Raw genomic sequence first — 26,040 nt, forward strand, 5'->3', positions numbered from 1 at the left:
CATCACTGCATTTCTATGTATTGGGACAAAATAGTGGTCACTGGACCCTGAACTTTCTCACCCACACCTGAATGCCACCTCGTTCTCCCGGTGCCTGGTACAGAGAAGGCAGCCAATACAGTCCCTGACGCTATAGTCAAAACCCATGTCAGGGGTCTCTTCTCCTCTCCCCCACCTCCAGACTGCTATGCGCAGGGCCTGCCCATCACTCAGAGCTTCTCCACGCCCCACGTCTGGCCCTCTGACATCCCACCCTCCCTCCTCATCTTCCTCTTGCCTACTCAGCACCCGAAACGTTTTCTGGTTTTACTTCTCTAGAGTCTAGTTCCTTGCTCCATCCCGTCCTCTATCTCCTTACATACTCATTTCCAGGAGTTGACGTTCACTGAATGAAGAGTTCTAAACTCTGGTCCTGACTTTCTCATTGTTTACATTACTTTGGGCTTCTTGGGTTGCCTCTTTACTTTCATTTCATAAACGAAAAAGGAATAAAACGCGTGTGTCCTGCTTCTTCGTGGAAAGAGGCCTTTGAAAACTGTAAAACCAAATTAAAGATATTACTCTTTGTTAGTTAAAATCCTAAGACATATATATTTCCTGGTATAGTTTGTGTTATTCATAATAGTTGGTAAGAATATGTGGTCAAAGCTCAGTTTACAGAAATTGGGGATGTCAGATGTACTGACATCTATATTTAAGTATCTCAGCCTTGCAGTTTCCGGGCCTTCAGATCTATCATATGGTTAACCCTTAAACAAAAAAAAAATCTTTCTCTGTGAGCTGTATGATTAGAGCTCTGCTAATCTATAACTGCCTGTAACTGTTGGTGACAAAACATAGAGGCCAATTTTGTTTAAACGCTGAGCTCTGTTGAGTATTGTAGTTTACACTTGAGTTGTGGGATTGGAACATTTAATCTGCACGACCCATTTAGCACAAAGGGAAAGGGGACTCCTTGCAGCATGAGTGGCCCGACCTGGATACAGCTATCCCGCCATGGTGGGGGCTGGGGAAATCATATGAAGTGGTGCTGTATATGTATTCTCCCCCCTCCAGCTCTAAGTGGGGGGACTTGGGCCCAGTGCTTAGGGAGCACGGTCAAGAATCATACCTAGACTCTAAGCCTGAGGTGCTCTCTGTCTACTAGTGGGGAGAAGATACAAACTAAAAGGATTTACATACCAGGTGCAGAGGGATACCGACATAAGCAGGTGCTGATCTCATGGCCTGGAGGTCAGAGAAAGGAGGGGTCCATACCAGGTGAGGATACTAAGGGAGGCGTTGTGGAAAATCTGACATCTGAATGAGTAACCTACTGCTCGATTGCTTTTATATAAACATTAATAGCAATATTTAAACTAGTTGTCTATTGTGTTATTAAAATGATTAAATATTAATATGTATCAATATATTACATTAGATATATCAATATATAAATATATCAATTGATAATATCAATATTATTATGATAATACTGTAATATCTCTAATCCATTATTATCGTAATATTGATATTATCAATTGACATATTGATATGTATCACTATCTACTGTATGATATATATCAATATATCCATTGATACTATCAATAATATTGATATTAATATTTAAAGAAAAGGTGATAATTGTTGCACCAGTTGACTTCGACTCATTTTGGTGATAAGAAGCATAAACATTCTGCATCTGGAGTTCTTAAGTCCCTTGAGAAAAAGAACCAAGAACTAATGATAAAACAATCACTAAGGTTGGAGAGCCGTGCATTTAGAATTTTACAAACTCTATCCTTCCTGTCTAATTAATAAATATCAATTGTCAGAAAGTAGCCCAGGCAGTCAAACTCCAGCATCCATACCCAGCCTCTGCATCATGTTGACTTTCTAAGGGCTCTGTGTCTGGCATTTTGCAATGAAATAATTCTGCATATACCCACAGATAGACTAGACATCTTTAATGTTAAAGGCTTGCGATTCAAATCACAATGGTTGGCCACATAACTTTGTTAGCCAGAACATTGTTCTAATTGTAACAACAGGAAAATACAGTCAAGTCTTGATTATCTGTGTTAATGGGGGAGAACAGGATAATCCAATTACGGTGTGCAAAAATCACTTGTTGGTTGATTACATCGCATTAAATTACTTTAAAAAGTACATGACATTTTAGTAGCTAATTACATGCTATTTATATACTTTTTATAACTCAACATTCTTTGAGCATGTTTGTAGTAAGGTGAGGTGATGGGAGATACTGCAAAAGGTTAATCACGTTTTAGCATTGTCTCCCAGATGTAAATAACCACATTTGGAAGGCAGAAATAACTCACTCATTCCATCTTAAACGGGCTTATGGCATCTCTCACCTCACAGGCTGGGAGGCTTCAGAGCTTACCTGAGAAAGGAGGTTTATCATCGTGTCTTCTGCCCCCCCAGGACGGTGTTGCTTTGTGCACTGCATGTGCGGACTCTAAAGAGACTAGGTACTCTGGGAGACTCCAATTCTCTGGCAGAATAGAATTTCACTTTATATGGTGAAATCGCAGGTGGGTTACTCACACACAAGAGGACGAGAAGAAGAACTTGAAAAGGTTAAATGAGCAAAGCATATTTTCCTAGTGCTCCTCTTTCAGAAAAAATTTCAAGCAACAATACTTTGAGTATACTTGAGTGTATTACTTCAGCTTAGGGCCTGGGAATGACCCTGTGGCTGAGCATACGAAGTCTACTGCTTAGACCCAGCCAGCACCTATGCTCTCTCCTTCTGGAAACACCATCTCAATATTCTCTTAACAAATTATCCCTCCCTATAAATGCGAGCTTGGTGTGATCAAGGTGCTCTGGCTGTGTGACCCAAACTGGACCGATCACTTTCCCGGGAATGTGCATATTGATCACAGTGGCATCAGAATTGGACACAAAGCTGATTCATTCCCACACAGGACCCTGAAAAGCCATTCTGAAGTTCTTGCAGTTTGGACCCTTGGAGAGGCCTGGTTCCTACTCTCCCCAAGCCTTGGACCTTCTGTGTTTCCTTGGCTCATTGTTCTGAACCGCGGCATTCTAGCTAATTCCTTTCTGTTTGTTCATGTTAGCCAGAGTTGTTTCTGATGCTTGCAACTAGTGGGCACTATCTGTGACAACCGTGAAAGCCAACAAATCAGACAGGTTTCCGTGAAGGTGCCCACGGGCCACTTTCTAATATCTTCACTTCAGCCAGACTCAGCGAATCCAGGACTGAGCTGTTGAAGCTGAGCTGTTAAAGGACTTCTTCAGGACATAAAGTCAGAAGCCAGGCCTTTTAACGCTTCCCACCACATCGCAGAAGTAGAACACCGTCTTCCCTAGTTGGTTTGCTATGGCACCGAGGTGGGCAACTGATGGAAAATGCTACTTCAAAGACCCCTTCGATCAATTAATCAATGAGTATTTATTGCAAGGCACTGTGCTAGGCACTATGGAGAGTACATGGAAGATAAGACCAAAGTCCCTGCCCTCAAGGAGCTTACAATCTAGTTGGGAAGAAAAGACATACATACAAGGAAAAGTAAGTAACAATACACGAGTTAAATTAAAATGCAAGGTAACAGTACAAGAGATTTCCAAACGTAGTACCTGATTCATTACTAAATGAGTGGTGTTATAGGGGTTGCAGCTAATTCAGAAGAAGGATGTCACCGAGGATGGACATGTGGGAAGGCTTCACAGACAACCTAGGGTAGGGGCTACATTAGGACAGTTGGGATCTGGGTGAAAGAGAAGACTAGGGGGGAGGGCATTTCATGAAGGGGCAGCCAAGCGACCAAAAGGCACAGAGGTGCGACCAAAAGCAACCAGTGTTCAGGGGCCAGGAGGGCTCAGCGTGTCTGGAAACAAAACAGTTAAGTTGTTTTAGATTAAGGAAGGTCTTCAATGCTCAAGTTTAGATCTTATCCTTTTAGCATTGGTAATGGGAAAACAACATGTATACTTAGATTAGATATACAAAAGACTTAGCAAGAGAATATATTCAAGTCTCATCTTAGGACCTTTATTTGTGGAGTACGATCCTTTCTACTTGCACGGAGGATTTGAAATGATGTCTTTAGGGATGTCCATTCCAAAGGAATAGCTCTGAGTTGTCTAGCTTTGGGTCATGGCCAGAGACTTTTGAGTCCCACTATGATCCCAAATTATAACTAGCACAAGGGTGAGCTAACAGATTCCCTGACAGACAGGCAGGAAAAATGCTCCCAAAAGACAAGTATCTTTACAAATGACAGAATATTTATTAACAATACCTTTAAAAAAAGATTACATATGCTAGATCACTGGTAAATGTCATTTACACTGGGGCTGGGGACTACCTGGGGTGGCATTTTTTTTCATTCATTTTATTATTTTGTTGATTTTTTTGTATGTGTGATTTTAAATATTATTTGATTTTAACATAGAAGTAACCATATCAAACTAAGAAAGGAACACAGATTGAAATACTGACAATATTTTTTCTGGTTACCACCCTAATTTTTATACAAATGGAATCCTGATTACGACTTTATTGGATAAATATGACTAGAAGGTTGAAAAGTTAAGTTATATTATTTGTAAGCAAAAATAACAAATTACAGGTAAATTTGAGCTCTCTAAGAAGAAAAGGTGGCTGCTGTGAAAGTTTTATAGAAAATTTCATTGCCTCTTATATTACTGTTCCACCAGTGTCCACTTACAAAACCTCCCCCATCATAACAAATAGTTCTTTTGTTAAGAATATGGATTTGTTGATATTGTCATTTTCCAATGTGTGATTTTAAGACTTAGAAGGTAAAGCTTATAAAGCAACTAGGCTACCTATTGCAAAACAGGAGAGTCATAAAGATACCATATAATTATACTAAAGATCTTTTATAGAGTCATATGAAAAATTCTTTGTGGCAACTATTTGCTGAAATAGGAGAAATCGTCCAAACTCGGTATGTAATTTTCATTCAAAAGAAGGGCTCTATTGTTACAGAGATACACGTATAATATATAAGAAATTGTGTGAAGAAATTATGAATCCATTGACAGAGAATTACTTATTTTAAAAAATTTACATTCAAAACAGATACATTTAAAGATAGTAAAATTATCTTGTACCCTTTGAAAGACTTGATTGACTATAGTAACTTTTGGCCTATGTTACTACAGGCTATGTAACTTCAGATTTAATGTCTAATAATGCTACTACAAAGACAATGCTAACTTAGCTGAGGAAAAGAAAGTCTCACTGTACAATGCTAACTTCAGGGATGGGAGTATTGCACAAGATGCCTCTCAGGCCGTCCATTTTGTTTTTGAGATTACAGCCATTCTTGAAACCATCTCAAGTTGTGTTGAACAACAAAATTCACAAGGGGGCTGGAAAACATATTATACACATCCAAATGCATGAACCATCCAAAGATGGTTCACCTACGGCAGCCTTGAATTAGAGACCAAATCTTTAGCTGTTCCGTCACTAGATCCTCATACAACTGTACAAGTGCAGTTTTTGCCATTTATTAATCAAGATGAGTTTCAAGCTCTGTTTTTAAAGGAAATATTTTCAAATTATAATTGCATGACTGTGTTGCCCATAGCATTTTACAGCAGAGGAAAAAATTAATATCTACATTATATGTTAACTTTAAAAAATTCTATAAAACACTAAATATATAATAAAAATATGCATATAAGGACATATGTAAACTGCTTTGGTAACATCATATTACAGATGTCTTCAGTGCATTGCAGAGTCTCCAAAGAAACTTCAGACAAAGCTAGGTCTGCTTTGAGGAAGTACTGTATAATGCCATTCCGAAAGAAGCAAAAAACATTTTTTTTTTTCCGGTAATAAGATGTACTCGAACAACAATATTACTTAGTACTGGGTGTCTTCAAAACAACTAGCTAAATGTTGCTTATATTATAAACAGCAAGTCCTTTAGATAACTTTTGTCATAAACTGGACCTAGCTGTGAGGGAAATCATTATTGTACTGATGGCTGACAGCGTACACGCGTTCGAAGCGGAAGCCCCGGATCCTCTTGCGTAGGCATCTGAAAAGAGAGAACAAATTCACTGAAAACAGCCTCAGCCCGGCTGCATAGGGAAGATAGGCCATAGGACCTTTTGAAACAGCAGAAGTACCTAGGTTCTACTAGAAATGATTATCTCTTAATGACTTTTCAATATCAGTTCTATGACTACCTAGCTTTGAACTTGGGATATGGAAATCCCTCCCCGTACCTCTGTTAAGCCATTTGTAAAATGTGGATGTCCGCTTCTAATGTGAGAAGAAACTTCATTATTACTAATAACGATTCTGACAAATACATCGTTGGTGCAAGAAAATAAAAATTGCTACTCCCTTTTGAATTCTACCTTTGTTTGGGGCCCAGGCCAATATGACACTTAAGTCTTGAAAAAACTAGATGACAACCAATGATTGCTATTACCTCATTTAACAGATCAGATTTGGGCCCAGAGAAGTTAGGTAACTTGCTAAGATCACCCAGCTAGTAAATAGCTGGATTATGATTCAAACCCATTTCAGTCAAAATAAACCCCTTTTCTCCAAACAAAATAACTCAATCCTTTTTAAACTTTTTCCTTTTCTTATGGGTCCTATACTTTTTTGTTTTTTTTTTTTCAATTTCAAGGCCACTCAAGCAGTGGGAGTGGAGAAGGAACAAAGGAATTTGTACCTGGTTGTGATCAATTAGTTGTAAACACGACTATTTGGGACCAGGAGAGTCTTACATTTTTCATAGTTAAGGGGTTACCATCTGTCATTCAGAGTTTCTTCGATATTGTAAGATGTCTTTGACCAACAATTAAACATCTCTTAAGGGAAGAGATCATGTTTTGCTTATTCTCAAATCCTTATCATCTAACAACTATGCGGATATAATTGCTTAAACTATGTTTTTGTAATGAATAAAACCAGGAATCTGTCAGCCTAAAAAATAAAAAGTCAATCTTTGCAATAAGAAAGTACGAAGTCAGATTTTTAACCTAGCGAGATAAATAAACCCCAATCTTGTTGTGTTTTTGTGGCCTGGAGATTATTTCCATATCTCACCATAAATCTGGCTTTTTTTCAACAGAAGTTTGAGCTCCTGTTTGGTGAAGTCTAGAATCTAATTCTCTTTTGTCTTTTCAAAGACAAAAATGTCTTTAGTGTTTGTATGCAAAAAAAAAAAAAAAAAAAAAAAATGCAGTAACCTAGAAACACATCGCCCCTGGGTTCTAAAGCATGGTTCTGGGGCATTCCCCACCTGAAGTCCGGTTCTCTTTGTTAGAATTAACAAATGCTTATCGAATCCCACCTAAATAAAAGGTGAGTCAGAAGAAGGGTGAAATGACCAGTGAAGTTTTTCTCTTCTGATTTGAGGCACTGGAATTTTGTAGCTGCAGTTCAAATGCTTAGTGGGGGATTTCTCACATGTATCAGTAAGACATAATAGTCCCTTTCCTCATCTGAAAAATAACATGATAGACCCTGAGCAAAGAAATACCATAGGGATAAAACTTTGAACTCTGAGATGAGAGTTTTTCCTGGAATATAAAATATCATATCTCCATTGATGGCTCGAAAATTTAAAATGCTAGTCTCCACTGATCCCCTAATCTCTAGACGGCTAAATCCAAAGGCCAGTAAAAATCTACACTCGGAAAGCTAACGACAATCTTTCTCTTTTTATGATAGAATACATGTAACACAAAACTTACCATTTTAACTAAAGCATAAAATTCAGTGGCCTTAGGTACATTGTACAACAAGCACCACTATTTAGTTCCAGAATTTTTTACCACCCCAAAGCTTGTACCTGATTTCCATCTCCCTGGATTTGCCTATCCTGTGTTTTTTCTTTAAATAAATGGAATCATACCCAAGAATACACTGCTGAGACATTTATAAACACAGTATGTGAAAAACAGAATTGAAAGTATTTGCTCAAAAAAAGAATACTCTCACACATCCATCATTCAATGATATTTGAAAGTGAAGATACTTGTGACTACAGAGACACACGCGCTTACACACAAGTTACATACAAACATTCAAAATAAACAGTAGGTTCAAAATTTTCAACTAAAGACGCTGAACTATGTTGTTTCGCTGGAGACAAACTGCTATAGCATTTTAATGATGTTTTTGCTTGGGTTTCCAGACTCATGCTCGTGCTTTTAACTTCCTAAGCTGTAATGTTGGGGTTATGTAGACGCAAACCACACAGGTCAACAAGGAAAAACCCTTGTGACCCATCTGGGGCTGCTTTAACCTTATTTCTGATTGGCAACAGATTAATCAGTCAAAATAGGGACAACTGGTTTTTGCACAAACTGCCTATGATCAGCAAACGTAAGTTGTCTGAGAGAAAAGGGTGGTGTTTTCCATTTTTATACAAGTCCTCTTTTGGGGATTAATTTCTTTCAAGCACTGACTCATCTGGAAGGCTGATAGGACAGCCCAGGGAAACAGAGACAAAGACATTCTTACTTGAAATCTTTGGAATTCGAATTTGTTCACTGCTGCTGCCATCGCCACCATCACTGAATGGCTTGATTTCTATGATATAATCTTCATCAAATGGCAAAGAAAGCTCCACCGATGTTTTATTTGTTTCGATGACAGATGTGCTGCTTTGTCTGTTCCATCTGTACAAGACCTGCCAATACAGAAAGAACAGGTGTCACCTGCTGTCCTCACAAAGGCCCCAAAGATGGAGCGTTCATTTGTTTCACCTCTGGGCACCAGCAAAACGCAGGGATGTGGAGGTTGTCTGGCTGCCCTCTTGCTTTTGGAAGGCTCATTTATGGTGAGGGAAGAAACAGCTTAAAAGGACAGTCCAGCAGGGGAGAGGGCAGCATGAATGTACCAACCGCCTACCTATTGTAGGCTGACTGTCTCCTAAGGATGTCCAGAGCTCAGTTATACACTGGGCTTTGGCATCAGCACAGACTTGGCCACTGCATGACTGTGGGCCCCTTACTTCACCTCTCTGAGCCTCACTTATGTGTCTGTAAAATGGGGAAAATGATAGCCACCCTTTGGAGCATTTTAAAGATTGCACAAGGATTGAATACGGTCATGGTCCGGCTCAAAGGAAGCATATAAGAAATAGTATCCATCAAGGCTTAAATAAGAGAAACGCACATGACAAAGTTAGGAGCATAAGGCAGTAATAACCAAAAGCTTATTACTATCACAAATCTTGGAGAGAGGACATTTCAGCACAGGAAGAAGATGTTTGAAAGGCAAGGGAAGCAAACACCCCCCTTCTTCTGATTGGGATCCCTTTTTGAGAGGCTATGTAGAAAAGAGTCAATTACTGTTGCCCACAATCATCTGGAGCTTGCAACAACAGTCCCATCCATGTATTTTTGTTTTGGCCCCCATTGGGTTTTGAGTCTGCAGTGTGATGCATTTGATGAGGTGGCCAACTAGTTCTCCTGAAAACACAGTCACCTTCCTGAGACTGTCTGCTCTGATTGGCGTCAACTGCAATCAGGAACAAAACACACAGGCCTGGAAAGTGTGTCTACTTTTCTCTGGAGCAAGTGCATTTGCCTACAGAACCACTACAGCTCACCCTCTCCAGTTTCCCCTAACTCGGAAAAAGATAGGTTTGGATGGGATCAGTGGTTCTCCGTCCTGCCTGCATGTCAGAACCCCGTGGGGTGCTTATAAAATACTGGTGCTCTAGCTCGGTGGCTCGTGACAGGGGTGGCATCGATGGAAGATACATTCTTCCTTGAAGGGAGCTATTTGGCAATGTCTGCAGACACTTTTGATTGTCACAACGGGTGTTACTGGTGTGATGGGTAGAAACCAGGGACGCTGCTAGACATCCTACAATGCAGAGAACACCCTACAGCAAAGAGTCATCTAGCTCAAAGTGTCAGTAGTGAGGAGGTTGGGAACATCGATCCAGTTCCCCTCCAGCATATCTGAGGAGGATGCTGCAGAGATGGGATCCAGGCTGTGGTATGTTTTTAAAAACCGATCCTGAGGTGACGTCAATATGGGATGGGCCTCATGAATTCCATTAGTGGATCTAAAACTCAAGCATGCATCAGAATCTCTTGGAGAGTTTGTTAAAACACAGACTGCTGGGCCCCATTCCCAGAGTTCCTGACAGAGTAGGCCTAGGGTGGGACCTAAAAATTTGCATTTCTAACAAGTTCCCAGCTAATGCCAAGGTCACTGTTCCAGGGGTCACACCTTGAGAAACACAAGATTAGCTTACCCTTCCCTAAAATTCCCTATAAATTCTGATCTGCTGAGGTTATAAACATAAGGTCACTCTTCTATCTCAAGACAAAACCAAACACAAGAGAAATTCGTAAGATTCTCTTAAAATGGTTTAGATCCCATTTGTTCCCTGGCATTTCATCACCTTAATTTATGTCTCTCTAATACAAGGTGGAAACACAATTTCCTTAAGGTGGGAAGATTCATAAGCGGTCCTCCCTCCCCCTCTCACTCTCTGAAGCATCAGTTGTATCAGACTCAGCATCCCCTTGCTAATGATCAGGCACAAATAAATCCTCAGACACATTCAGGAGTGTTGCAGCTTCTCATCACAGGCCTCCAGGAGAATGGGCTGGCTGATGGGATGCGAGGACACATCTGGCTTTGAGGAATAAATTGCTTCTTTGATTTACCTCTGCTTCTTGCAAGAGCTCAGAGAATTCAACTAGTTTGAAGTATAAATCCAAAAGAAACACTTCCAGGAAAAAGCAGCCTTTTTATCAGCACTGCTTATCACTTTTGTAGTATCAGGAACCACAGTGGGACCTAAATAAAGTCCTGTAAAACCTTTATTTATACCAAACACTTGGTTCAGCTGATTGGCATGAAGGCCGTGCTTGCATTTGATATAACCCAGATGGTAGACAAGGACACAGAATGGATTCATGGGAATAATGATCATGGCAAATATTATCGACTACTTCCATTACTGAACATCTGGACACGGTATGTTCTAGATCAGCGGTTCTCAACCTGTGGGTCGCGACCCCTTTGTAACAATGAAAATACATTGTGGCATTAGGAAGGTTGAGAACCACTGTTCTAGATGCTTACGCAGGTGACCTCTTAAAGGAGACACTCTTGTTATTCTTATTTCAAAGACGAGAACCTGAGAATTGGAGATGTTAAGCAATTGTCCGGGGTCCCATGGCCAGGAACTGGTGGAGCCCGCATGGGGGCCCAGACAGTCTGCCTCCAGAGTTTGGATTCTTCACCAAGATCAGCTTGGCCTCCACCTGTGTGGCTGTGGGCAGATTGCTTCCCCTCTCTCGTCTGTGTCTTCATGAATGCAAAACAAGGGGGTTAGAAAGTAGAAACTTTGTGGGCTGTGGGTCATATCTAGTCCGCATGTATTGTTTGTTCGGCCCACGTAATGTTTACATTTATTTTAGTTAGATGTCAACATTTAAAAACCAAGAAATTATACATGAAAAAGTTTTGGGTTCTTTTGAAAAATTGGAAGGTATGGCCACAATGGTTGATATAGTTTGAATATTGCCCCTCATGAACTTAAGTTAAAATTATTTAATTGCCATTATAACAGTTCCAAGAAGTGAGACCTTCACGACCTGATTAGGTCACGAGGGCTCTAGCCTCATGGGTGGGACTGGTCCTGCTATAAAATGAAGATTGCACCCTCCTCCTGCGCTCTGTCAGCCTCTCTCTCTTTGTGCCCTTGGGTGATGCAGTAATAAGGCCCTTGTCAGATGCCAGAACTTTAATACTGGACTTCCCAGCCTCTAGAACCATGAGCCAACTCATTTCTGTTCATTATTAATTACCCAGTCTCAGATACTCTGTTGTAGCACAAAATGGACTGAGGTAGTGGTCTAAGGCACCAACCAGCTGGAGCTGAGAATCCTCATTCTGGACAAGCCTAAACTCTCTGGTTTTTCCCCGTCCCCCAGCCCTCCCTATTCTGTACCTCAGGACCTTTGCATTCCCTGTTTGCTATACTTCGGATCTTCTTTCCCAAGGAGTTTCCAGGGCTCAAATGAAATGTCATCTCTTTTTTTTTTTTTTTTTTGTGGAGACAGAGTCTCACTGTACCACCCTCAGGTAGAGTGCTGTGGCGTCACAGGGCTCACAGCAACCTCTAACTCTTGGGCTTACGCGATTCTCTTGCCTCAGCCTCCCGAGTAGCTGGGACTACAGGCGCCCGCCACAACGCCTGGCTATTTTTCTGTTGCAGTTTGGCCGGGGCTGGGTTTGAACCCGCCACCCTCGGCATATGGGGCTGGTGCCCTACTCACTGAGCCACAGGCGCCGCCCCGAAATGTCATCTCTTAAAAGTGGCTTTTCTTGGCCTTTATATAAAATAATAAGTCTCTTCTATTTGCCTCATGGCTCTCTCTATTCCCCTCACTTTATTTATATTTGTAAGACTTTATTACAACTTAATTTGTTTATTGCTGACAGGAAGAATAACCTACTGGCTAGAAAGTGAGGCTTTGATCCCAGGTCTTCAACATACCAGCTGTGTAACTTAGGAAATTACCAAACTCTGTGCCATGATTCTTCACCTATAAAACTGGGGCCAATAGCTTCACATATTTCACGTGTTATTATGAATTTAAGATGAATTATAACAGTGCTTAGCCTTAGCATATATATTAACAGTTTTTTGAATGGACTGAGTCAATGTAACACTTTATGTTGTTGCCTATCTCCATAGACATTTTATTTTGTGATACTGAGGCCATAATTGTTCTCCTTTTAGCTCTGGTGTCATAAAGTAGTTTGGAGATTTGTGCTAACACAATATTATAGGCTAACACAATATTATTACATTTTCTTTTCTTTTCTTTTTTTTTTTTAGACAGAGTCTCACTTTGTCACCCTTGGTAGAGTGCCGTGGCATCACAGCTCATAGCAACCTCCAGCTCTTGGGCTTAGGTGATTCTCTTGCCTCAGCCTCCTGAGTAGCTGGGACAACAGGCACTTGCCATAACGCCCAGCTATCTTTTGTTGCAGTTTGGCGGGGGCTGGGTTCGAACCCGCTACATTCGCTATATGGGGCCAGCGCCCTGCTCACTGAGCCACAGGCGCCGCCCGAGGCCTCACATTTTCTTTTTTTTTTTATAGAGACAGACTTTCACCTTATGGCCCTCGGTAGAGTGCCATGGCATCACACAGCTTACAGCAACCTCCAACTCCTGGGCCTAAGCGATTCTCTTGCCTCAGCCTCCCGAGCAGCCGGGACTACAGGCGCCCACCACAACGCCCAGCTATTTTTTTTGTTGCAGTTCGGCCGGGGCCAGGTTCGAACCCGCCACCCTCAGTATATGGGGCCGGCGCCCTACTGACTGAGCCACAGGCACCGCCCGGCCTCACATTTTCTTAAGTGAACTTTTTGTTGAGACTGTCGACCCAAGTTGAGACCTCACAAATCCAGACAATTTAGTGAAAAGGCAAACATAAACCCACACCCCAACACCTTCAGTATTTAGTATAAAGAGCAAATTTTGGAAGGGTAAGTCTGATGTAATGAGTCCAATTCTCTATCACAGATCAGTCTGCCATTGCAATTATATTCCTACTTTATTCAGTTTATAATCCTACCACCTCTTTAAGTGACACGAGGGAAGGTTTCCTGAGATACCCTGAGAGGTGCCATGTATATATGGGTGTGTGTGTAGGTGTATGTATGTATATGGGGGTATATATACACACACACATAGAGTGTCCCTTGTTACTACAGGGGATTGGTTCCAGGAACCCTATGGACACCAAAATCTAGGGATGCGTAAGTCTCTTATATAAAATGGTATAGTATTTGGATATAACCTAAGCCTATCCTGTTGTATAATTTAAATTATCCTTAATTATAATAGTATAATTATATGCTATGTAAATAGTTGCTATGCTATACATTTTTAAAATTTGTATTATTTTTATTAGTTTATTTTTATTCTTTTTCTGAAAATAAACTTTTTTCTTTTCTTGAAACAGGGTCTCACTCTGTCACCTGGGCTACATAGAGTGGCATCATCGTAGCTCACTGCAACCTCAAATTCCTGACCTCAAGTGATCCTCCTGCCTTGGCCTCCCAAGTGCTGTGATTAAGGCATGAGCCACTGTGTCCAATCTTTTTTCTGAATATTTTTGATACATGGTTGGTTGAGTCTGCAGATACTGAGGGTGTCTTCACACCTGTAAAGGGAGGAGTTGACCAGAGGATTTCTAGGATCTCTGGCTGAGCTAACATTTTGCCTGGTTGCTGAGATACTTTTGGTAGCTCATGCCCATCAATTTTATTTTAGCAAGAACTTGAAAAAAAGCTTAAAATCTAGCTAAATCTTTGTCCATGGAGCTTGTGAAGCTCCCAGGGACTCCTAAAGCTTACTGCATTTTTATTGTGCTTTCTATACTTGGTCTGTTGGGTGTAACTGGAAGCTGGAAGAAAAACATTTTCTCTTGTATTTTTTGCTCTCTCTCCTTTGGTCTGGTTAAATTAGTTCTGTCTACATCATATCTGCTTTTGCTTATTGTGATAATCAAAGGTCAAAGTGATCAGGCAGTATTAGCCCCCAAATCACAAAGGTCTGTCTTCATCCTAGCCTTCTTTCTTTTCATCATTTTAGGCTTTTTTTCTGTTATCCATCTTCCAACTAACTCAATCCCATGTCTCTTTAAAACTGATCAAACTCTTTCACATTACAGAGTATTCCAAAAGTCTTCCTACGTAGGAAAAATAATAACAGATACCTTGGAAAATATTCTCCATGGTTGGAAGAGAAGACTTTGCGTGTGTGTCTGTGTGTATGTAAAAAGGTGGCCAACATGGACAGACTATTTCATAAATAAAGGTACATTTAGATACAGAACTTCCCATTTTCCCTTTTGTATGGTGACTTTTGGGACATCCTGTATTTCACACTCAGAACTTAATGATCTGAGAGTTTAGGACATGAGATCTCCATTCTAATACAACCTCCGCTCTAATACAACCATCAGAAATGTATCTTTGACTGGAGAAATAATGGGGACAATTCAAGTGCAGTCCTCTAGAAGCCCGTAGTCTGGGGATGTACACTAAGTCATCAACTAATTAACAACTACCCCAAAGGAAGTAAAGTCCTTTTTAAAATCTGGTTAATAGAAGGAGCTGTAGCCATCAGAGAAAGCTTCTAATTTGAGAGGCTGGTTAGGGACACATAGGGTGACAGTTTAGGAGAGAAGGAACTGGTATGCAAAGGATCAGAGAAAAAGACACTCAACATTTCTCCTTTAATAAAAGAGTAATCAAGCATCCTCAAACTTTTTAAACAGGGGGCCGATTCACTGTCCCTCAGACCGTTGGAGGGCCGGACTATAGTTTAAAAAAATAAAAACTATGCCTGTGGCTCAGTCGGTAAGGCACCGGCCCCATATACCAAGGGTGGCGGGTTTAAACCCGGCCCTGGCCAAATTGCAACCAAAAAATAGCTGGGCGTTGTGGCGGGCTCCTGTGGCAGCCTCCCGAGTAGTCCCAGCTACTCGGGAGGCTGAGGCAAGAGAATCGCTTAAGCCCAGGAGTTGGAGGTTGCTGTGAGCTGTGTGAGGCCACAGCACTCTACAGAGGGACATAAAGTGAGACTCTGTCTCTACCAAAAAAAAAAAAAAAAAAAAAAAAAAACTATGAACAAATTCCTATGTACACTGCACATATCTTATTTTGAAGTAAAAAAACAAAACAGGAACAAATACAATCCCATCCATCACCTCATGTGGCCCATGGGCTGCAGTTTGAGGACCCCCGGAGTAAATGTAGTCCTTGAGAGTTTAAGCGATTTACCAACATCGTATTCCCATAGAGGACCAAAATATGGATTTCCTATCTCCTTATGCTATTACATGATCCTCCCAGAAGAGTTTGGTTTAGGAAGAACCCCGTGAAAGTTCTGCAGATGAGTTTTTAGGGCATGTTTCTCTGCTGGCAGAATACAAGTCACTATGCCACGAGAATGGAGTAAAATAGTCCACAGCAGGGAGGGTCTTCTAAGTTGTTCTCTAGTCACATTCTCCAAGGTCACCTTTGACATCCACTCCTAATTCCAGGTTGGGCTTTCCCGCTGACTTTCCCATGATCCCGTGCACTGACAGCACTGCCTGTCTGGTACCTGAACAGCTCTGTGCAAAAATGTCACAAGCCGGCAGCCCACAGCCTGAATTCAGACTGAATACCAATTTTATTTGATCTGTATTCCATAGCCTCACATGTTGTTGAAAAGCAAAACAAAACGAAGTTAGAGGAGTTGCCAACATTTTAAAATTAAAAATTTTTACATAATTTCTGCCATCTTCAGAAATGCTGATATATCTGGGGCGTTGTGCCCACTTTCTCACAAGACAGGAGAGGCAGGAAGCTAGTAGCAGTTAGTGCATTTTGACAGCAGCACACCCTCTCGTAGACTATAGCTTCCACTTGCCTGCTTCTGCTGTTTATGTTATCTAGCATAGAGATCTTTGCAACCCTCTCATTTACTCTGTAGATAGATAAAAGACCAGTTCATGAGACTCCAGAAAATTTTGACTTCCAAGCTCTCTTATGGGAAAAAAATTTCAAAATTATAGGTTTGGCTTTATAATCTTCCTTTTATCATTTATTTTTGTATTTTATTTAATTTTGTTGAAGATAGGGGTCTCACTATATTTCCTGGGCTGAACTCAAACTCCTGGATCCTCCTGCCTCCAGCCTCCCAAGTAACTCGGACAATAGATACACGCCACCATGCCCAGACTTATAATCTTCCTTTTATCATGAAAACTATGGGACAGTTTATTAAAATTGTCAGAACCATTTTTCTTTTGAATAAAAAACCACTGACGGTCAAGAATATTGTTAACATAGCCCAATGATTATGGTTTCCCAAAAGCTTTTGAAAGTCATTTACTCATTATGTTCTAGGGCTAGATAGGGAACAAAATGCCAAATAATTTAAATGCCCACAATATATTTCCTTTTCTAATATCTCCTTGGGGGTGATAGAGCTAATGCTTGATTATTTGCAGTGAAGGAAAACCTTCCATCTCTCTTTGAGAGTTCATTTTTGAAGGGCTTTGGCTACGAGAGTATAAAACTGAGCCAAAATACCTCCATGTGGCTTTCACTCCGTGGTAATAGTTTTATTCCTTGGAACCTCAAGGAACAATTCTACTTATAATAGCTCTTCAGATATTACAAGTGGTCAGTATGCTTCTGAGATTTATTTATCCAGCTAAACATACTCAGTTCCTTCATTCATTCCTCACAGATTTGTCAGCCTCCTGGTCTCAGTCTTCTCAATGCTATGGTCTACAATTACGGCCACGATCAGTTCTTTCCCTGTGGTCTACAATTACGGCCACGATCAGTTCTTTCCCTGTGGTCTACAATTACGGCCACGATCAGTTCTTTCCCTGTGGTTTACAATTACGGCCACGATCAGTTCTTTCCCTGTGGTCTACAATTACGGCCACGATCAGTTCTTTCCCTGTGGTCTACAATTGCGGCCACGATCAGTTCTTTCCCTGTGGTCTACAACTACGGCCACGATCAGTTCTTTCCCTGTGGTCTACAACTACGGCCACGATCAGTTCTTTCCCTGTGGTCTACAATTACGGCCACGATCAGTTCTTTCCCTGTGGTCTACAATTACGGCCACGATCAGTTCTTTCCCTGTGGTCTACAATTACGGCCACGATCAGTTCTTTCCCTGTGGTCTACAACTGCGGCCACGATCAGTTCTTTCCCTGTGGTCTACAATTACGGCCACGATCAGTTCTTTCCCTGTGGTCTACAATTACGGCCACGATCAGTTCTTTCCCTGTGGTCTACAACTACGGCCATAATCAGTTCTTTCCCTGTCTGGAGAAGCATATTGCTCCTTACACCATGGAGCAAGAGGTAGAAGGCATTTCCTCTCCCTTTCAATCTGAGCTGGCCTCACAGTAGCCAGTTTCATCTTTAGCTTTTAAAAGGACTGGCATCTTCTGTTTTCTCCCTCTTGAAGCCAGCAGCGTGGTAGGAAGTCAAACTGTGCTGAATTGCCATACTATGAGGAAGACCAAGTTACCCACATGGAGCAGCCTCATGCAGAGAATGATCCTTTGCCAGCCTCCAGTTTTCCAACCATTCTAAGTGAAAAGCCAGAAGTATGTGAAGAAGTATCTTGTTAGGTCTGATAAGTTGGCAAACTTATCCTAGAAAAAGTACTACATACCTCATTGCTGAATACCACTATGGTTACCTTCAAAGCACTCCCCTTGAGAACGTATGCACCAATGCCAGTGCCCAGTCCACCCTTCAAAGCAATTTTGGAACTCTTTCTCTGGAATGACCATCAGAGCTATTGTTGCATTACCCTTCATGTACCAAATGTCATCAAAATGTCTTCCTTTCAATATTTTCTTTATATTTGGATAAAGAAAAAAGTCATTGGGGGCTGGATGGGGTAAGTAGAATGTTCCAATACAGTTCTTTGTGTACTGGGTAAAAACTCTTCACAGACAGTTCTGCATGAGCTCTTTGCTTTTGTTCCTCAGTGAGCACCTTTGGGACCATTTTTGCACACCCCTTTCTCATGCCAAGATTTTCAGTTAAGATTTTCCTAATTGTTTCTCTATTGGTGTCTACTTGGTCTGTTATGTTTCTCACTGTTAGCGAATGATTTTGGTACTCAATTTGACAAATTTTTTGCAATGTTTTCATCATTTCTACTCTTTACAGGCTGCCTTGATCTCTCTTTCTCAGTGAAGCTTTCTCTTCCCTCAGAATAATATTTAATCTATTTGTACACTGCCATTTTCTTCATGGTGTTATCCCCATAAATTTAGACTAACATGTCCCTGATTTTACTTCCACTCTTACCATGTTTGGCAAGAAATTTAATGTTTCTCTGTGGCAATAATTCAAGCCCCAACATTCTCATGATGGCAGGCAAAAACACTCAACAACAATGAACACACTCAGCAAGACACGGCCACATGTTGACATGAACACACTTTGAGACATTGATATTCCGAGGTTATGAAACCTTACCTAGTTGCTTCTACAGTGCTGCCAATGTAAGTGCATCACAGAAAGTTCACAAACTTAATTGCCAGACCAAGCTCACAGACATTACAGCCTGGGAGACTGCCTATATTGGCCTTGTCCAGACTGTAGAATTATGAAACATAACACATTATTGTTATTTTAGCTCCTAGTTTTGGGGTGGTTTGTTGGACAGTAAGAGCTACCTGAAAACCGTGTCAAGATATTTATAAGCCCTTTTAATTGTGGTAACAAGATTATACATACACATTCTTTACATTTTCTCTTTAAAGAAAGGCCAACATTTATGGGATCAGGCTAACAAATTTTCTGAAAAATTTACTTCTTTTTTATATATATTCTTAACTATAGAAACATGAACAAAAATCATCATTGGTAGTATTGGGAAGTTACTCTTGTTGATTAAAAAAATACTGAGACAAGAAAAAAACAAAGATGACAGTATAAATGCTTAAAAAGTGTTTCTTCAACATTTTTTTTTTTTTGAGGCCAATCCATAAGGCATTTAACTATATCTTATTGACTCTGCCTTTCCCTAACGTGTTTTAGGTGATTGTCTAAATCCTGGCCAGTTGTCAGAGAACATAAAACTCAGACCAAGCCAAGATTCCTAAAGAGTCTGGGAGAGCATCAGGGGATGTGAGAACATGAATCGATCATATGTTTCATGTAAGAGACTGTCCCCGCCAAGCCAGGATTGGGTGCTACTACAGAAAAGAAATTACCCACTTTATATCCTTTTACTTCCGACTCATTATCCAGGGCCTTCACTTGATCCCAATTCAGGATAATTTTGGAGTCTGATGAATTCCATATGATGTTTCCAGGGGGCTGACTTGGTGCTATAAAAAAATTAAGATATACGAAGTCACACATTATTAAATCTCAATGGATTCTAAAGAATATCTCCTCACTCGAATTTGAGAGAGAAGGCAATTTAATGGACTATTGCACTAATATGTGTCTTCAAGGTCACTAAAATCTGATGAGATACAGCATCGCAAATGGAAAAAGATTCAGTTGGTCGCCTAACATTTATAGCTAAAAGAAGTAGCCCTTCCCAGTGAGGAGAAAAACATGTATCTTTCTGTCCTCTGGAGCAGTGAATCTTGCATGGTATTTTAGAAAGGTTCAGTTAAAATGTTAAGGTAAATTTGAATGCATGTAATGTTACCAATTAGTATGCAAATGAACATAGGGAGGTGGGGATGGAAAATGAACTTGGGATATGTTTGATGAATCCCCCAAATATTTCTGAGCAAGTTTGTTCTTACGTGGCTTTCTGGTTGTCACATTAACTGTCGCACTAGAGGGGCCTGTCCCAGCGGAATTATATGCTTTGACAGCTAAGTGATACAGTGCACTGCCTTTTAAATTGGTGATTTTTGTTGATGTCTGATTTCCAACTGTTCGTATTTTTCTAGCATTTTCTTCTTTGTCTTCATGTCTCCAATATTTAACCTGAGAAAATAAAAAGAAAGACCTTGGGAATCACACCCACTGGGGATATTTCCAATGCCAATGGGTAATAATCTTTTTATGCAGATTTTTATGATACAGTTACTTTTTATACCATGAAGCAGAGCTTTCAGAACAAAGAACTTGGTATGTTCCAAGAAATTATCCATAGTAACAAAGGTCCCTTTTTTCTTCTTAGCTTCCTAGTGAGATGATACGTTGGCACAAACCTTGTTGGTTAATTCTTCCTTTTTCCCCCACGTTTGTTTTGAGCTCAAGTAATCCCAGGCATATCAGACATCAAAGCTCATTTTACCAACCTTCTCATTTATTTTGAAAAAATACCTCTAGAATGTAACACAGAAAAGGGGTGGTCTCATAGCTGAATGTTTGATGCTTGTGTAAATGTTCAGCCAGAAGCCAGGCCTGGGTCTTTTCTCCCCTAGGTGTGTCTTGGAGGCCTCACTGAGGGCTATACACTCTTTGCCAGACCCAAGGCAGACATCTCATGCCTACCTCATAACCTTGTATACGTCCTCTGTTCTTTTCCAGGGGAGAGGCCCAGAAAACTTCAATGTCTGTGGCAGAAAGGCTTCTGGCAAAGATGTTGGCTGGTGGTTTGGTGGGTTCTGCAGATGAATATGAAAAAAGTTACTACTCATGAGCTATGTCTGGATAGGCTTCTAGATACAGGCCTTACAACATACAAAGAGTTTGTGGTTATAGAATCATCCTCAATGAGTGTGAGCCAAACCCTCATTTTGCAGAGGAACAGTTACAGCTGAGTGTTGGTGATAGTGAAAGACACGTCTAAAGTCTTGGGGTTCTACTACATTTGGGAGTGGGTGGAAGAGAAGTAACCCGGAACTATTTAAGCATCAAGTTTTCATAGCCGACAATTCTCTTAACACAGATCCTTCTTGATTAGCATGCTATGAATATTATTGCTTACGACTTGGCTAAGCTTATTTTTCTTTAGGAAACACCCATGAAAGGAAAGTGTTAACACAGACAAAGGGCACATGGTTCTGGCAGAATCTGGTGAAAATCACTGTAATTTGTAAAGCGTCAGTCCAGCCTCTCCTTTGCAGCTGAAGATGCTGAGGCCCAGAGAGTATATATCTCTTCAAGCTTATACAAATTACAGTGCAGAACTGAACTCTGATTCAGCTCTCCTAAATTTTAGCCAAGTCATTTGATGCCCTTTCCCCCATCTCTCTCATTTTCATAATCCAGTGACTAGGACTATCATCTAGGAGAAAATGAAGCATCTGCAAGGGGCTGAAGCTAGTTCTGATCATTGCAAATCCTTGGATTTGGCTGGACATGGAGCATGCAGGGAAGGGAATCAGTGTTGGTGCACACAGAGGCAGAGGCTAGATCACAGAGGCCTACTGAGTCGAACGGGATGATTTCTTTACTTGGAGAGAAGAATTTGTTGCATCGTCTCTGACTCCAAATCAATGACTTAACTTTCAGATATTCTAATATGGTTTAATTCTGAACATCATCTTTAAAACAACAGAGGTGAACTCCAATGGTAGTGCGCACTGTGTGAGAGGCATCCTGAGAGCAGATAGCACAGAAGCGGTGATAGTGTGTGAGAGACATTAAGCATTATGACAGTGTGCATGGTCGTGAACACAGTCACACCACTTCATCACTTACTCTTTTCCTTAATAAGGCATAATTCATTATAAGTATTTAATGTAACATGATTTAGGAAAATACAAGTGGTAAGAGAAAATACAAAGCATATTTGGGTATTCCCTTGAAGGCATAAAATAGAATCCTCTTAAAAGTAATGATGACACGCAGATATAGTTCTGAGGATCTTTTTTTTTTTTTTTTTCATTTGGCCGGGGCTGGGTTTGAACCCGCCACCTCCGGCATATGGGGCCAGCGCCCTACTCCTTGAGCCACAGGTGCCACCCTAGTTCTGAGGATCTTATGTGGTATTTGTAATTCTAGTCCAGCAATGGAATTAGTAATGGCTAGCTATGTGTTTAAGAGATTGGTGGGGGATAATGAACTAAATTTTCTATATCATCCTTTCCTCAAATCAGGAAATGCCTTCAGTTTACATGCACAGTTCTAAATTGATTACACGTCCTAGCATATTTCAGAATTAAAGAAATATCAGCTATTGATGCAGTGTGCATCCTACCTTCTTCTGCAGAATACACCACCGTGGGTGCACTGAAGGGGCCTTCCCCTTTATTGTTGAAGACGCCCACTTTCACCTCAAAGGGAGAGAAGGGGCGCACACTCTCATTCCTGAACACATATCTGGAGGCGTCGGCAGAGGCCAGCACTGTCAGCATCCAGCTCATTTTGCCATAGGGCCGGAAGGCCACCACGTAACCAAAGCCTCTCCCGTTCTGTAACTCCTCAGGGACTGTCTGGAAAGAAGGGAGGTGGTCTTCAGAAATCACAGTAGATTGATTTAAATGTGGCAGTTGTTCTTGCCAGCCTCAACATTCTTAGTCTACCTTCTGCCCCGCGTATCCTATTTGAGGTTTGGTAAGGGATATATTAAATTTAGGCTTGCAGTCAGGCCACCGTAAGCACTCATGAGGTACTGGTCCAATAGCAGAGTTAAAAAACTAAATGAAGCACTCTACCGAGGACGACATAGTGAGACTCTGTCTCAAAAAAAACAAAAATAACAACAACAACTAAATGAAGGTCTTCAGTTTGGAGCCCAGCTCTTTGATGGGTAGGCCCAGCTCTAACATAGTTAGAAATGACTGTGAAAGAATCTGGACATCAGTCTTCTAAAAAGCAACATTTCCCAATATACCATTTAATACTCATCGCCCTCCAGTGCAAAACAAAGGATCTCACTGAAGGAGTAAAGACCATTTTGGCTCAGGCGAGATTCCTCCCCCTCAGAAGGGAAGATTCAGTTGGAGGGTGAGAAATTCCTTTCATGGCTGTGTTTGGGTAAATGAAAGATTTTCATTTCTGAGGCTATTGTCTAGAATCTTTAAAAAAAAACAAAAACAAAACCTTAAGAATCCTTTATAAAGCTCCCACCTCCTCTCTTAAAGTTAATACTTAATAAATTGGTGACTAACTTTCCTTTAGGTTGTTAAAAAAAATACTTCCTAAAAGAAAGCTCCAGAAGCAAAGGAAATCATGCTGGGACACTGAATCTATTGCTAGCATATTCGAATCAATTGGCAATGCAGCAATGCAGGAAGAAAAGAAAAACTGGTTTTCTCTGAACTAGGCTTCTTTAATATATATATTTTTACTTGTGTTGTCTTCATGCTCAAGACTATTTTTCTTATGATGAATTAAATTAAAACTTGCCTCTACAACTGATGGGTAAGCACCATCTTTTCCTGCCAGCCATTAGCTAGATGAAAAGGGAGTGTGTGCACTCAAATGGATTTTAACTGTTAAATATAGAGGAGGGAACTTCCCAGTTATGTTTAACATGGAGGAAAATAATAAAATAGCTTAGCCAAATGTATGTTCCTTCTGTTCTGTGATTCATTTACCTCCCAGGTTATAACCAGTTCAGATTTGCTGCCTCCTCCACCACTGACGTTAGCTGGGGTAACTTCAGGGACTGTGTGGGAGACAAAAAACAAGTTATGTCAGGTAGCAAAGTCAAGAGAGGGTCAGGAAGGTTGCCTGGCTGAGGTGACTTACTTTCAAAGAATACTGTGATGCATACACCTTTGTCCTTTGAGATTAGAAACAGCATCGGCCAAGGGCCCACAGCATCAGCTCAGGGAAGTGAAATTTACCAAGGAAATTGGTATTAATTACCCATTTCCCATCCAACAAGGTACAGATGTTATCTAACACGTCTGAACAATTGTTCAGCTCAATCCCTACAGACCAAGAGGTTCCAGGGAAGAGGGAAGGGCTGAAGTTCTGGTCCTAACACTGTGCTCAGCATTTATTAACCATGCAGTGCTACACAGAGGAAAGATGGTGTGGACTCTGCCTGAGCACAGCTTACGGTGTGGTTGGAGGGTGAGAGCACGTACACCGCAGTCACAGAGCAAGGTTCACAACAAGCAAGAGTAGGGTGCAGACAGCACCAACAAGTACAGTGAGGTTCTGGAGCAGCAGGCTGCTCAGAGTAGGGGTGACTATGGCTTCTCAGGGGAAGGTGAGTTTTGAGCTGGGTGTTGAAGGAAGGGGTGGAAATAGGTTGACCTCTGGTTCACTGTGATTAATCTCCTTGATCCCCAGTTTTCTCTGTATAAGAGTGGGGATCATGCTAGCTTCCTTCTCAGGATTGCTGAGAAAAATCAATTACAGTTCGGGGAAGGGAAAAGAAGGCCTGAGATTAGCAAAATTATCATCATGTAACTGAAAGAGCCCAGACAGAATTTTAAAATGTTTCACTGGGTTATGTAGCTGGTGACTGGGCATGTCCCATTAAAGCCAATGAAATAGATCTAGATGGATTTTTTTCTTTCCTTTTCTGAGAGGAGGGTCAGAGCTCCCATTTTCTTTGCGACTTTGCCATTGCTTCAACACACTGGCCTCTTCACGGCCAGGAACTCTATGAAGACCACATGCGTAGGCCTCCGGCTTTCCATTAGAGAAATAAAAGTACGACTGACTCAGACAAGTTTGTTATCCTCTCCCTGTGCCCAACTCAAGCTATGTATGCGGAAGGCTGTACTAAATTGCTGACTGGTCTTGTATGCATTAACAAGATGTTCTGAATCTCAGTTTCTGGGAACAGTTTATACCCTAAGAAAATCTTAGTGAACATTTATAAAGAAATTATTCTTTGCATCAGTGCTTTCTGTGAGAAAATTCCTGTTAGAGGAATCTTGGTGACAAATGAACTGAAGAAGGAAGAGTCGGCTTTGGAGAGAACCAGGCACAGTGTGTTTCCTGCCATGTAAGTGGACCCAAGGAGGAGAACGTCACTCTTGATTAAAACTCGTGGCCTGGTAAGCTGAGCTTCCACTGGCCTGATTTCTCATCACTACGATCATTTAAGGGAAAGGGTGTGCAAGAATTTCAAGCCTTTCCCTAAGGAACAGTAGCTGCCAGCCCGGACGCTGCAGGAACAGACCGACTGTAACCGGAGTGCTACTCACGTGCTTCTGCTGTCCTCTGTCTCTCTGAGGGACGGCTGGGCTCCCCGATCCCAATCACATTGGCTGCAACTGTGCGGAACTCATATTCCACCCAAGGGTTTAAACCCACCACAGTTGCAGTGAACGTCTTTCCATCGATGAGTTCTGGGACTGAAAGACATCAGAAGGGAGTGGGGGAATGCTTTAGAGGATGCGGAAACAAATGTGGAGACCACGTGAGGAAGAGAGGCACATCCACCAGCATCATCATTTGCATTCGGGCAGTGGAGGGGGCCTGGCAGAGCTGCACAAGCTATCACCACAGGAGGTAGGCTCAGAACTCTCTCTGCCTGTTCAACTAATAAACTTAAATCAGATACCAGTGGACGACATCATAAACAACACGAAGACCCAAAGCTACTTCACTATCATAACTATTCTCAAACATGTTCTCACATGTTTTTCAGCATTTA

General features: G+C 41.1%; 1 protein-coding gene across 1 annotated transcript in view; it reads right to left on the reverse strand.

The window, feature by feature from the left end:
• Positions 1 to 4,239: 4,239 nt before the first annotated feature.
• The window catches only part of CNTN4 (contactin 4), a 365,224-nt gene continuing 343,423 nt past the window's right edge, over positions 4,240 to 26,040 (reverse strand). Inside the window, 8 exon segments of the mRNA XM_053598811.1 lie at positions 4,240 to 6,050; positions 8,498 to 8,666; positions 19,779 to 19,891; positions 20,324 to 20,510; positions 21,024 to 21,136; positions 22,675 to 22,909; positions 24,017 to 24,087; positions 25,589 to 25,738. Of these exon segments, the coding sequence (XP_053454786.1) occupies positions 5,950 to 6,050; positions 8,498 to 8,666; positions 19,779 to 19,891; positions 20,324 to 20,510; positions 21,024 to 21,136; positions 22,675 to 22,909; positions 24,017 to 24,087; positions 25,589 to 25,738 (1,139 nt within the window). The 3' untranslated portion in view covers positions 4,240 to 5,949.

Source organism: Nycticebus coucang, chromosome 8, assembly GCF_027406575.1.
Source record: "Nycticebus coucang isolate mNycCou1 chromosome 8, mNycCou1.pri, whole genome shotgun sequence".
NCBI lineage: Eukaryota > Metazoa > Chordata > Mammalia > Primates > Lorisidae > Nycticebus > Nycticebus coucang.